This window comes from Equus caballus, chromosome 7 (assembly GCF_041296265.1).
Source record: "Equus caballus isolate H_3958 breed thoroughbred chromosome 7, TB-T2T, whole genome shotgun sequence".
NCBI classification, from domain to species: domain Eukaryota; kingdom Metazoa; phylum Chordata; class Mammalia; order Perissodactyla; family Equidae; genus Equus; species Equus caballus.
In genome coordinates this window covers 99,624,363-99,637,380 of record NC_091690.1, presented here as the reverse complement: position 1 = coordinate 99,637,380, position 13,018 = coordinate 99,624,363, and the positions used below count along the sequence as shown (strand labels likewise).

At 44.3% G+C, this 13,018-nt stretch overlaps 1 protein-coding gene across 4 annotated transcripts in view; it reads right to left on the bottom strand.

Moving 5' to 3' along the window:
* DNAJC24 (DnaJ heat shock protein family (Hsp40) member C24) overlaps nucleotides 1-13,018 on the bottom strand; it is a 57,887-nt gene that overhangs the window by 6,676 nt on the left and 38,193 nt on the right. For 3 of the 4 annotated variants that reach the window (XR_011441184.1, XM_023646573.2, XM_070274982.1), the window contains exon 2: nucleotides 11,113-11,251. Coding sequence is in view for 3 of the 4 variants with exons in the window: in XM_023646573.2 (XP_023502341.1) it covers nucleotides 11,113-11,251 (139 nt within the window). In the remaining variant the exon portion in view is untranslated. Of the gene's footprint in view, nucleotides 1-11,046; nucleotides 11,252-13,018 lie in introns of all 4 variants that reach the window. The other variant, XM_070274983.1, reaches the window with a different exon arrangement.

The window sequence follows — 13,018 nt, the reverse complement described above, 5'->3', positions numbered from 1 at the left end:
TGATGTTCCACTGCTCTTTCTTGGGCCAAAGTCTTCCCTGTAGACGGAAGGTGCACAGAAGCCTGGAATTCCACCTAAACTTGGTAAGTGTAGGTCCAGGTAGTGTAGGCATGTACTCTTGCTTAAATCAAGTGTACTGTGGGACAAAGAAGTGAGTCCGAGGGAGAAACACCTGTCTTTGTCCTTGAAGGAAGGTCTCCTTCCTGGATGCTCTATTGTTCTAGGAGGCAATGCCTAAAGGAGCGGCTCAAATCCACCCCCACCCCAAGGAAAGTTTCTACAGCTGTCTCACTAGTCTCTTGTTCCCCTGCTGAGAATGCTTCCCTTTGTTCTGTTGTGTGAATGCCTGCAATTTAATTATATTTAATAACTGCCTGTTCAAAATTTATTGGTGAGTTACACAATTTTAAATAGAGGAAAAGATTATACAATATTTGGAACTCACTATGGTTTTCTATTAAGGCACGTCAAGTTCCTATCACTTCATATCTCCTGGGTACCAGCAGTCTATTGAACTGTTCCCAGATCTCGAGGCAGAGACTCCGCCCGGTGCTCAGGGGTGGCTCCTCCGTCGCTATGCCTGCAGAACAGCTTCTGCAGAGTCTGTCAGTAGGCAAAGTATTTCTGAACAAGACAATTTAATTTCCACATTCTATATAAAGTATGCTTGGCTATAGTTATTCCATATTCCTATTTAAAACAAATTCTACCTAAAAGTCTCATATAGATGGAGAAAAAAAAATCTAATGTTCCAGTTTCCTACTCAGCAGGACCAGGGAAGCGTGCCGGAAAGGGGAATGGCAATTGAGGGATAGGGGAACCAGCGCTTAACAGACTCTGTTTAGGGGAAAAACAAGTGTACATAATGTACAGTCAAGTCGCCTACATTCCAGGCTATCTTACAGGTCTCCCAGGTCATTCTGAAGTCATCTAAAGCAAACCAGACACGGCCGCGGTGACAACCAGACGCAGAAGCCTCTCACCTGACCCATCTTGGACACTGCGATACACGATCGCACAGAGACAACCCATTCATATATACCCACTGCGCCATCTGCATTTTAAAATAATCAACGAGGAGCAACTGGCAAATAACTGCTGGGCACGTCAGCTTCGCGCTGTTCACCTCACGCACCCTGTCCCACTTCTCCGCTGGCAGCTCTGGCTATTCTCACCAGTTACTACCTCATATGAAACCCTTTCTATTATTCCCCCTACTCAAAACCGTGGCTTTACATTTTTATTCTTCCTTCTTTATGGACAGGAACTTCAGGGTAGCCACTCATTTCTTAGCTGAAAGATCAGCTTAGATCATATCGCACAGTAAAAGGAAGAACAGAATGCAGAAACGGTTTGTACTTTGCCCAGGTCAGAGTTAAAAGGAGTCTATTAGAATGTCCTCGTTTCTGTGGCTAAGCATCTATGTGTTGACCGGATTATTCAATACTCTGTGCACACAGTCTGCGTTTCTGGGGGGATTCTGGTTTTAAAACTCAGCGTGTGACACAAAGGAGAACACACTGTATGACTTCCCATTACAGGGAATGCAACAGGAAAGCTGGCTCGCAGTGCTGGGCGTGGGGGAGGGGGGATGGAAGGGGTCGCAGGCCCCCGGCCACTGCTGGAGGGCTGCGTGTCTGAAGCTCCACCAGGCTGCCCTCGGGACTGGTGCCCTTCTCTGTATGCAGGATGTGTTTCCATAAAGTTTAAAAGCAGTGCCTTGAGACTCCAATGCTACATGTTTTAATAGAAATGAGGAAAGAAAAGTGGAGGAAAGAAATTAAGAACCTCATAAGAAAGGATGGTAACCTAAGAGCTTCTGAAAAAGGCTGGGGCAATTAACTCAGGAGAATGGGATCCCTGGAGAAGTGTATAATGAGCCCAGGGAACAGACGAGGGAAAGGTGGATGTAAGTGCGGGGGTGGGGAAGGGACCATGTCTTTTGTTGAGAGGCAGGTGTCCAGGGAGTGGGGCGCAGCAGCCCCCCATGACTACAAGGAGGGAGCACAAACAAATCAATGGGTTTTTTTCTTTTTAAACAATGATCTCTGCTTGTCCACCATTGTAGCTATAATTAGAAAAGTTAATTCGTCCCTAGTCCTTAAAGTAACTCACAGGGACTCTGGAATTAGCTTTGATAATTGCCTACTCCTCAGTCATGGCACCTGCAAGCAGATACGTCTGTTTTCTTTTGAGTATTACACATTATAAGTATTTCTGCTCATCACAATGAAACACACTAACAGGCATCTCAAAATGCAACTCCCATCTCAAAGTTTTCCTGTTAACATGAAACTACGAAAAATGCTGAGAAAACACAAACTGATTTAATCAAAGTGATTTAGGGAAAGGAACAGATCCAAGATTTCAATCTAGAATCTTAGCTACAAAATGGTAATAGTTCAAACCAAACCAAACCAAACCAAACCAAACCCCAGCCATTTGGAGAAAAACAGATTTCTGGCGTCTGTGCTCTCTCCTGAGCCCAGCGACAGTACATGGCCCTGATTCTTCTGAAGTGAACGGGCTCAGCCTTTCCAGGGTGTGCAGGAATGTCGAGGCCCGGCCACACCCTGCACCGTGCTCACTCACTTAGTCCAACATGGAGACGAGAAAACTTCCAAATTGACTTACATAGTGAAAGTCTGAAGCACTATGGTTGGAGAGGATTCCCGAGGAATGTAACGATAAAATAAAACACTTTATGTGGTTACTTGAAAAAGAATCTTTCCGCCTTTAGAAGCGCAGGCCCTTCTGACCTTGTGTCCTAGTGGCTCGGTCTGACAGCAAGAGGTGAAAGGATTCTGTGCTGATTGTCTCACGGCGGGATCTAAGAAAACACTGGCCGGACTCATCAGAGAGGTTTATGAGCCTGCAATTCAAAGAGATTAAAAGGAAAATCTAGGGAGATTCTTTGGCACTGAAGAATACCATTAAATAACCATTAGCAGCTTGGGGCGGCAAAGCCCACGAGAGCTCTCGCTGGGTCATTCACAGCTTTCTGAAAGAGGAAAGGATTTTTCAGCTCCATTTGGGAATCAATAAATATTCCTTACTTCTTACACGACAATGGAATTCCAGTCTTTTTAAACTTCCTTCTAATGACAGTAAAATTTATAAAACAACTCTGTTTCCTGCCTAAATAATCACTCTTCCTAATCCCAAGAAACCTTTTCTGACTGTAGCTACAATTCAAATTAATAAGTAAAAATAAATAAACAACAGTGACAGAAAGCCTCAGGAGAGGAACTTAACCTTACTCAGTGTGGCTGAGACACCAAAAGGCTCACTCGACCCAACACTGGCCGCAGCTCTGCCCGCCACTCACGAGTGGCCATGTCCTGCTACTCAAGCGGCAACCCCACATGCTCTCGATTAGCAGTCAGTCCAGTGTATTTATTTTTATGACATTTAAAATATGTAAAGTTTATTTCAAACTTGAAGAGGTCATCTGTGTGTGTTAAAAGCAAACAGCAGTGTTTTCCTTTAGGTCTAACTTAGGACCTCCCTTTTTAAAACCAAGTAATTTAATTTTGAACAATCCCCTCATTCTCAGAAATCATTTCACTACACATAATTAAGTTTTGCATACAGGAAATAACTTGAAGGTAATCAGGTTCCTTGTCCTTAAGAGTCTCTGTTCTTGGAACAGTGTCTTCCTTGACAAGATCAGAATCAGGCAACACTTAACTTGAAACCTGCTCATTAAATTATAAAGATCTATACTCCCTTTCCAGATGAAATTAAAGAGTCACAATTGCAAAGCTTTCCATCCCGAAGGAAAATGACAAACTTGGGGTTTCATTATGAGCTGAAGAATGCGGAGCTGTTATAAACTGAGTGTAAACCCGGTGCTCATGAGAGGCACCAAACGACACCCGGGATGGGAGTCAGGTTTCAGTGCAGGGCTCGTAGGGCAGCAGCAGGGGGAGGCCTGGCCTCTCCTTCTGACCCTCAAATATGCCTCATTCTTGACTATTTGGAACTAAAAACAGTAGGTTGCTCACATCTATTCAAAACTTGGCAGCCCAGCATGGTGATTAAGAGTCAGAGAATGGCTTTCAATTCCCCTCTATCGATTACTAGCTGGGTGACCTCAGTGCAGGTAACCCCTCGGAGCCTCAGACTCCATCTTTGGAGAACAGGTACCAATATCTTCCTCACAGGTTGTCAAACAATAAACAGCAGCTGTTTAACTGTCACTATCAGCTCAACATGTCTGTGCTGACCTGTCTACACCAGACCAGGTGCAATGACAAACCCCATCCATTATTACAGGGGCCCCAGGGACCACAGGGCCCCGTCTGGATTTAGAAGTGTTAACAGGTTGGAGGTACTTCGCCCTTGTCAGTCCCATTAAAACTGACCCATTATTACCAAAGCCGTAGTCCATATAATTATTTAGTCCTTCTCAAGTATCAAACAGAACTGGAAGATGGGAACCACAGAAAAAACACCTCAAAATAATTTGTGGATTAAATTCAGAGAGTAGAAATGATGGTGGACTAGAATGCCAGGGAGGGGTGGGATGGGAGGACTTGAGTTGAACAAGGACTAAGCTGTGGAGAACGAGAACGGGAAGGGGTCTGAGTAACGGCAAACTGCACATGCAGGTGTGTGGGACCCCTACATGGACCAAGCGAGAAGATTCCCATCAGGCTGGGAACTGGTGATAAGGTGGGAGGAGTAACCAGGGACAAACCTAAAAGCTCCTGCCCCATTTAAATTCCAGGTAGAAGAGCAGCCCTGATGGCCTGGTGGTCAAAGTTCAGCAGCTCCGCTTCAGCCGCCCGGGTTGGGCTCCTGTGCACAGAACCACACCGCTCGTCTGTCAGTAGCCATGCTGTGGCAGCGGCTCACACAGCAGAATGAGAAGGACTTACCACTGGGATATACAGCTATGGGGAGGGAAAAAAAAAAAAGAGGAAGATTGGCATCAGATGTTAGCTCAGGGGGAATCTTTCCCAGGTGACAAAAGAGAGAGCCAATTCTAACGAAATTTTTAAAAAGAAAAATAAATAACCTCCAGGTGAATGGATGAAGGTTGTGTTGGGGAGGGGTGGTTATAAAAGCTCTCACACAGAGGAGTGAGAACACAGGAAGCCAGACCAATCACAAGGGAAGGGACCGTGGGAGAAGGCCAATCAGCAGCCACGGAAGTAAGTGGGGTACACGCTGTAATGCGGGTATGGACAACATGTAGCTGTGAGAATACAAAGATCACACGGGAAAAGAACATTAAATGATCTGAAAATATTTGCACATCGTTTTTCCAACAAGGGGTTGATCTCCAAAATATATAAAGAACTCATGCAACTCAACAATAAAAAAACAAACAACCTGATCAAAAAATAGGCAAAGGATATGCACAGACATTTTTCCAAAGAAGATATACAGATGGCCAACAGACACAGAAAACGATGTTCAACACCACTAATTATTAGGGAAATGCAAATCAAAACTACAATGAGATAGCACCTTACACGGGTCAGAATGGCTATAAATACCAAGATAAAAAATAACAAATGTTGGAGAGGATGTGGAGAAAAGGGAACCCTCATACACTGCTGGTGGGAACGCAAACTGGTGCAGCAACTATGGAAAACAGTATGGGATTTCTCAAAAAATTAAAAATAGAAATACCATATGATCCAGCTATCCCACTACTGGGTATTTATCCAGAGAACTTGAAGTCAATGATCTAAAGAGATTTATGTGCCACTATGTTCACTGCAGCATTATGCACAACAGCCAAGACGTGGAAGCAACCCAAGTGCCCTTCTACAGATAAAGAAGACGTGGTATACAGATACAATGGAATACTACTCAGCCATAAAAAAAGACAAAATTGTCCCATTTGCAACAACATGGATGGACCTTGAGGGTATGATGTTAAGCAAAATAAGCCAGACGGAGAAAGAGAAACACTGCAGGATTTCACTCATATGTAGAAGATAAACACATTGATAAAGAGAACAGATTAGTGGTTACCAGAAGGGAAGGGGGTTGGAGGTTGGGTGAAAGGGGTAAAGGGGCACTTATATATGGTGATGGACAAAATTAGACTACTGGTGGTGATCACGATGAAGTCTACTCAGAAATGGATAAATAATAATGTACACCCCAAATCTCACAATGTTATAAACCATTATGATCTCAATAAAATTACTGGGGAAAAAAAAGAATGTCAGCACTCATTTCTAATTCTTTGGTCGTATACTGGGCAATGCAGAAGTACTAAGAGTATAATAAGAAGCAAAAATTTCAAGTCTGAGGGAAAAAACAAGCAGTGAGAAAGGGGACCCAGTTTTGGTTTTGGACCCATTGATTTTAACTGGGTCAAATACCTGAGTAGAAACGGAAAGAGAGGTTAAAGTTGGAAACACAAACTTCCTAAATCCTACATTTTCTCCATTATTAAATCAGAACTCCAATGATGTCCAAGTATACCAGGATTTTAACCATAGTCTTGCCCATAGGTTTCTATAGCTTTATTTCAAACCAGCCAATTTTTTTTTTTTGAGGAAGATTGACCCTGAACTAACTACTGCCAATCCTCCTTTTTTTTTGCTCAGGAAGACTGGCCCTGAGCTAACATCCGTGCCCATCTTCCTCTACTTTATACATGGGATGCCTACCACAGCACGGCTTTTGCCAAGCGGTGCCATGTCCGCACCCGGGATCCAAACCGGTGAACCCCGAGCTGCTGAAAAGCAGAACATGCGCACTTAACTGCTGCACCATCGGGCCGGCCCCTAGCCAAATTTTTAATTCAAAATCATTGAGAAATTCTCTTAAGATATATTTTCACTGCAAAAACAGTTATTTGCATTCAAGTAAAAGTAACATAATGTGAGTAGTCACCTTCTTGTGACAAATAAGATGGAGCAGGAGGACCCCACAGAAAGTTTTATCTATACTTGCTTCTCCCTCTGAAGAAAATGCCACTCCCGAACTGTCTACACGGATTTTCTGCTTCATTTCACACACTTACTTCTCCCAGAAATAGTCACCAAAAAAACATGCCCCCTGATGCTTATCTTCAAGTTTTACCTGAAGCACATTTTTACAGCCAATTTTCAAATTCCTAAAATCAAATGGAAATACTGATGTGACCATAAATGGAAACCCTAATCTGACTCACACAGTATTTTCTAAGGGTCAGTTTTAGGACTTAATTTACACAAACATCTACTGGCCTGAAGTCATTATCCTAACAGTTGACTCAAATTCATATTATCTGCATTTAAAAGTATTATCTCCCATCTTAGGGAGCTAATCAGTCTTTAGCATTAACTTCTTTTCAGGGAAGACTGTTATGTTGAGCTTAAGAAATTACGTGTTGAATCTGACACACACATGTTGGTGGGGCTTTAAGACACGTTACTCATTCGGTCCAAGATTGACCTGCTTGTCTCCCATCATCAAGTGTGTATCCTAACAGAGAGGTGAAGTGAACCGTACAGCACAGCGCCAGAAATGCCCTCCGCACCGCGCTGAGGGAGAGGAGCCGACCAGCTCTGAGCAGGCACTGACTTCACAGGGTGTGGTCCCGCGCGCTGTGAGCCAGCCGTTTCAAGTACCCAAGTACTTGGTCAGTGCTGTAGCGTGAAGCCTCCACCCGAGGGGACCAAGATACGTCTTAATACAAAATCACAGACCGCCAAGGGTTCCAGACACAACCCACTTGTTTCTTTAAAACATGCCATGTGACTGACTTCATCTGAAGGTTTGTTCCTCTCCAGGCCACAGAGAAGTAACCTGACTCAAAGGCTGTGTCACTCGACATCAGAGATCTGAGTGGCTGTCACATTACACGCTACGCAGTCATGATCCCTATTATTTTCCCAGGATGGACTTCCGATGTGTTTTTTTTTAATAGATGAGAAAACTCTCCACATGATTTATAAAGACCAAAATCTCTCCAACAGATATTATTCATGTGAACATTTTATAAATGTTTTTATAAAAAAAGACTTTCCGAATGTCTCATGGGCCGTCTCAAGAACTACATGCCTTTCACGAGAACATGGGCAGCAGCCCTAGCAACAGCGAGGTGACACCTAACCACACGAACCGGCTGAACCCACTGGTTAACAGGCTCTCAGAACGCGGACGGTCTGGGAAGTGAGGATCACTCCTCCCTTTTAGATGCGCTTTTCTGCAGCCTAGCCAACACTGCCCCAGACTGTCCACTAAGATCAGGGAAGCGGACACGAGGGAGAGAGAACACGTGCACTCTCCTTCGGCTATCCACCCTGGACGTTTCTTCATGAGAACTCATGTGATAGTTTCTTCTGTGAAGCAAAGAAACACAGACGTCAAACACTCCCTTAAAGATCTTTCAGAGGAATAAACGGCCGTGGGCAGTACTGACGAGTCTCTCCTCATGAGAAAGCACCAGCTCCGAGCTGTGAAACACGGGAAAGCGCTCGCCCTCGGCTCCTGCCCGAGCACACGGAGCTCCACCTTCTCTGGGACTCAAGTGAGCGGAGGGCAGGAACCATCACATTGAGAGCACAGCCCACGACAGGAAAAGACAGCTCTACAGTGAACCGTCGCTACGTGAAGAAGAGTTCTGACAACACAGCTACCTCCACGTCCCCAGGGGTGACCCAGACAAAACAGGGCTCTGACCTGCTCTCGATAAATTCCCTCTCTCACGGTGAGCTATCCCGGTCTTTAACAGATTTATCACTCTCAAAGGTTTTCCTTCTATCAAATCAAATCCTCACTCTTTGAAGTCCAAGTCCACTTCCTTCTTTTGAGGAACCACACGTTGAAGATGGGTCAAGAGGGAAAAAAGCTATGTCAGTATTCGAAAGAACCAACACCACAAAACTAGGTTTACTATGAGATTTCTTTTTAAACAGCTCTAGTATGAAAGGCTTAAACACAGCAAGTTATACTTGGATGAGAGACATCTATTTCTTACTCTAAATGGCAGCCAACCCCAGTTTAAACGGGAACAGCATCCTTGCCACCTGGACCTCTGGTAACGAAGGAAGTGTTTAGTACCTGGATCTGAGGCACTAAGGTGTCATGAAAAGTGGTATTTTCTACTGTCCTAGAATAACTCCATTTGGTAATCACCCACCTGAAAAACTTGCAAAGCAAAGTGCTATTATACAAACTCCCAGCTGAATATGCCTTTTTATCTGAATCATGAATCAGGCCCAGCTCTCACTGTATTTGTCTGTCTAAACTTCCTTGTGACCTCATCAATGACCCACAAGAGCCCCCTGCGATACAGGAGGCCACATTGTCCCAATAAAACCCAAAAGCTCAAAAGAAATCTACATTTCCAAGGACTTCTCAAAGGCAATGAGAAAGGCTTGAAGATGTCAACTGTCCATTCTTCCTACATCTTTCTATTGCTCACTTGCAACCTGGTTTCCTAATTCTGTCCACCCCACCCCACAGCCCAGCAGGAGAGAAGTTTTTGACGCCTGATCTCTCCCTGCCTCTCCTCTCTCTAGGCAGCAGGCCCTAGTCAGGCTCCCGGACAGGTTCTTAGTAGCACACAGGCTATGCGGGGGAACGAGGCAGAGCACACCCTCCAGCCTCAAGGCACAGTTGTGTGGACCATTCTTCCCTTACACAGATGGGCACCGCAGAGCAAAGGCCAGAGCCGATGTACAAGCACCACGGAGAGTCATCATCTCCAGCAGAGCTTGCCACTTTGAGGACAGAGGTGACTTCTCACACACACACATGCACGTGTATTAGTCAATACTTTCACAGAAATCCTATTATATGAACCAAGGTTAAAAACATACACCTACGGAGAGAATTCATCCTCAAATGGAAACACCTCCACATTCTTCTGCCAAAAGTATAAACAGATTTACAAAAGAAATACAACATTTGAAAGATGCTCATATATGCACCAAATAGAAGTAAGACCAGACAGTCAAGGCACATTTGAAAATTAATCCAAATTCACTGCAAAGGTCCTCTCATCAGTTTCTAACATTTTAAGAGTAACCTCATCAGTCTTCAAAAGCAGGAGGGCCTCAGAGCTGATGGGTGTTCTGAAAGCCACTATTCAAGACCAGCCTCCAGCACATACGCAAGCAGCCCTGGCGCCTTCACAAACAGAGGCACCACACCCCGGCTGCGAGAAATACTTAATGCTATTGGTACAACTCCCTCCGAAAACAAATACGGATATTCTCTATATATCATTGGCTTTATCCTACAGTGCTGCATTTTAGAAATAAAGCCTTGCTTCTCAATCAAGTTTTCATAACCTTAGTAGCAGGAGTCTTATAACCGTTCTGTCAGGCTTGGTGTGCAGCTCAGGACGGCCAGATTCAATCATGGACCACAGGCACAGCGGGCCTTTACCCACACGTCCACATCGATGCTGAGCGGGCACCCACTGCAGAGCGCACTGCGTTTCCCCACAGGCTGTAACCGATTACTGACTCCCCATCAGCATGAGGGGCGCATACGGAAAGCCCAGAGGAGGCCAAGGGCTCCTCTCCCAAGGCCAGGGCTGAAAGCCCATCACTTCATGTAACCGCAGTCAGGGGTGACGGACCTGACCTACATTTCTTCCTTTCTCACAGGAGCTCGTCACTGTTCTAAGAAGCTATTTTCTAAAATGCATAAAAGAAATGACTTTTAAAACTGCTTAGGAAATGCGCATTCCTCAAATATCATTTATAGCAATCTTATAAGGAATAGTTTATCCAGAAGATAATCGGAAACCTGGCCTAAAACAAGCTCAGAGACAGCAAGGAGTGCTTTATGAGGGTACCCCACGTAGCATCTTCCTTTAGATTGTCATTTAGACAGCACACAGTCTTAAAAACACTACGATTAAAACTTCAATCAGTACATAATTTAATAAAAAGAAGTTTTTAAACATATAAAACATTAATTAGGAATGTGTAATTCGATATTTTTCATTAGTTATAAAAAACAGCTTTCACGGCTTCAGCAGTTCTGTGAACTTATCAACGAAACACAATAATCACTACTAAGGACAGGTCATAATTACAAACAACGATGCCGGGAGGAGTGAAGAAGGAGCAGCACCTCGATGCCGTGCGCCGCTCCCTGGGGGGCTGCAGTGTGTGGAGGCCCCACCCCACAAGCACCCACCGAGCCGCAGCAGGTCGTACTCCTTCTTGGTCTCTTCATGGCCTAGAATTTTCCAAGCCTGATCAATCTCGATGAACTTGCGCACACACTCCTCCACCGCTTCTGCTGGTGCATCTGCACTCTGTCTGTCTGGATGATACTGCCAATCAAAAACAAGGACAGTGGTGAAAAGAGAGGCGTGAAGGGAGAAGAAAAAAAATTAAATCTGAGCTTGAGATAAGAGAGAAGGTGATGAGAAGAAGAAATTAAGATGCCGTGGCAACGGGACAAGTGGTGGGCACACGAGACGATGCCAGGTTAATTAGACCACTCGAGTAGCTACGAATCCACCAGTGACATGATCCGTCACAACGCGCTAAGACGGCAGTTTCTGGATAATTTGCTGATGGAATCATTGGTCTCATGGACAATCTCCCTAGTGAGGAACACAAACAGAAACAGGCCCGTGCAGATGAGCAGCCACGACAGAGGAGCAGCTCACAGCCTGCAGAGCGGGTGGCTTTCCTGACAGGGCGAGCTTGGCTGCAGCACCCTTGCAAAGGGATCACCAGTGTTTTCTTTCGAAATCAGATTATATAGCCATACCTTAAAATAAAACACCTCTCACCTTCTGGCCCAGCCCTGAAGGTTTGAAAGTTACAAGTCCCCAAACATAAATTTTTATTGAACAATGGTTACTCTAGGGCAGATTTCTAAGAAACAACTTCAAAGAACTCAAGGAAACGTGTGAATGGAAATTAATTCATGAGTAAACTTTCTTACATGTTTTCTAAGTGTAAGAAATGTTGAAGAGTGTTTTCAACAGGCAGCAACTTCTTCACACTGAAGCTGGATGCCATCTCGTCAGTTCTCCGGCGCCAGTGTGAATGCACTTACTGGACCCCTCCATTTCAGGGTCCGCTTCCCCCTTGTGTCCTGCATGCTCTCTGGTGCTCCCTTCCTTTTCATCTACCCGTTCTTCTGAAAGAACCATTGTGTCGCTTGCTTTCAGCAGTCTCTCAGCAAACAAGCGAGAAGAGGTTATCTAAATTTAGAGGCACTTTGCTCAAGTAAACCGGGGATGACAGTAGCAGATATTCAGACATGTAATTTTTTCACTCTCAAGTAAATAAGCAACCACTTGGTAGTATTCATCCAGAATTTTCGACCTGCAATTACTTAGCCTGCACGTTTTATCAAATATATTACGGAATGTATTTTAACTTACCTTAGGAATTTCCTTTGAACTAGTGGGATAGTTTTTTCCCTTCAGTTCTTACTCTTTTTTTCTCCAAAGTTTTTATAATACAACAAGCAAATTGCCATAGTCACATTTCATGACACTAACGTGCTTAGTGCACATACTCATCAGTTAACAGGAAAATCATTTATATTCTTTCACTGACTGCTCCACAGACAGAAAGAGCACAAAACATCTACAAGAACCACGTCGTTTGTTATTCAAGTTGGTAAGGCCACAGTCACTCAGTGAGATGAGGGAAGTTCATGAAGTCAAATGACTTCAATTCTCTACCTAGAATTCAAGAGTATGGAAGTGTGTGCCCACGGTGCAGACTAGGCTGCTGGCTTTGTCAGCGAGGTGCTCTCAGGCTGCACTTCTCCATACTGCTGCTGACCCTCACTGCAGAGCACAGGCTCTGAGACATTCGCTTGCAGAGAAGAGCAGACAAACTTCACACATGCTGGGAGAGAGGCTACAGGGCAGACAAAGAGGAGTCGGCTTCCATTTTACCCCTGGCAATCTATTTCTCTTCCCTGTGCCAAACGTATCAGTTATCAACACTTAAATATTTCATCTAACTAATACAATGACTGCAGAAAGAGAAAAGGAAACTAAAGCTTTATTGTTTCCTCTTTTTGGGGTCATGATTTATTAAATGATGCTCATAAAAGCTATTCCCATACT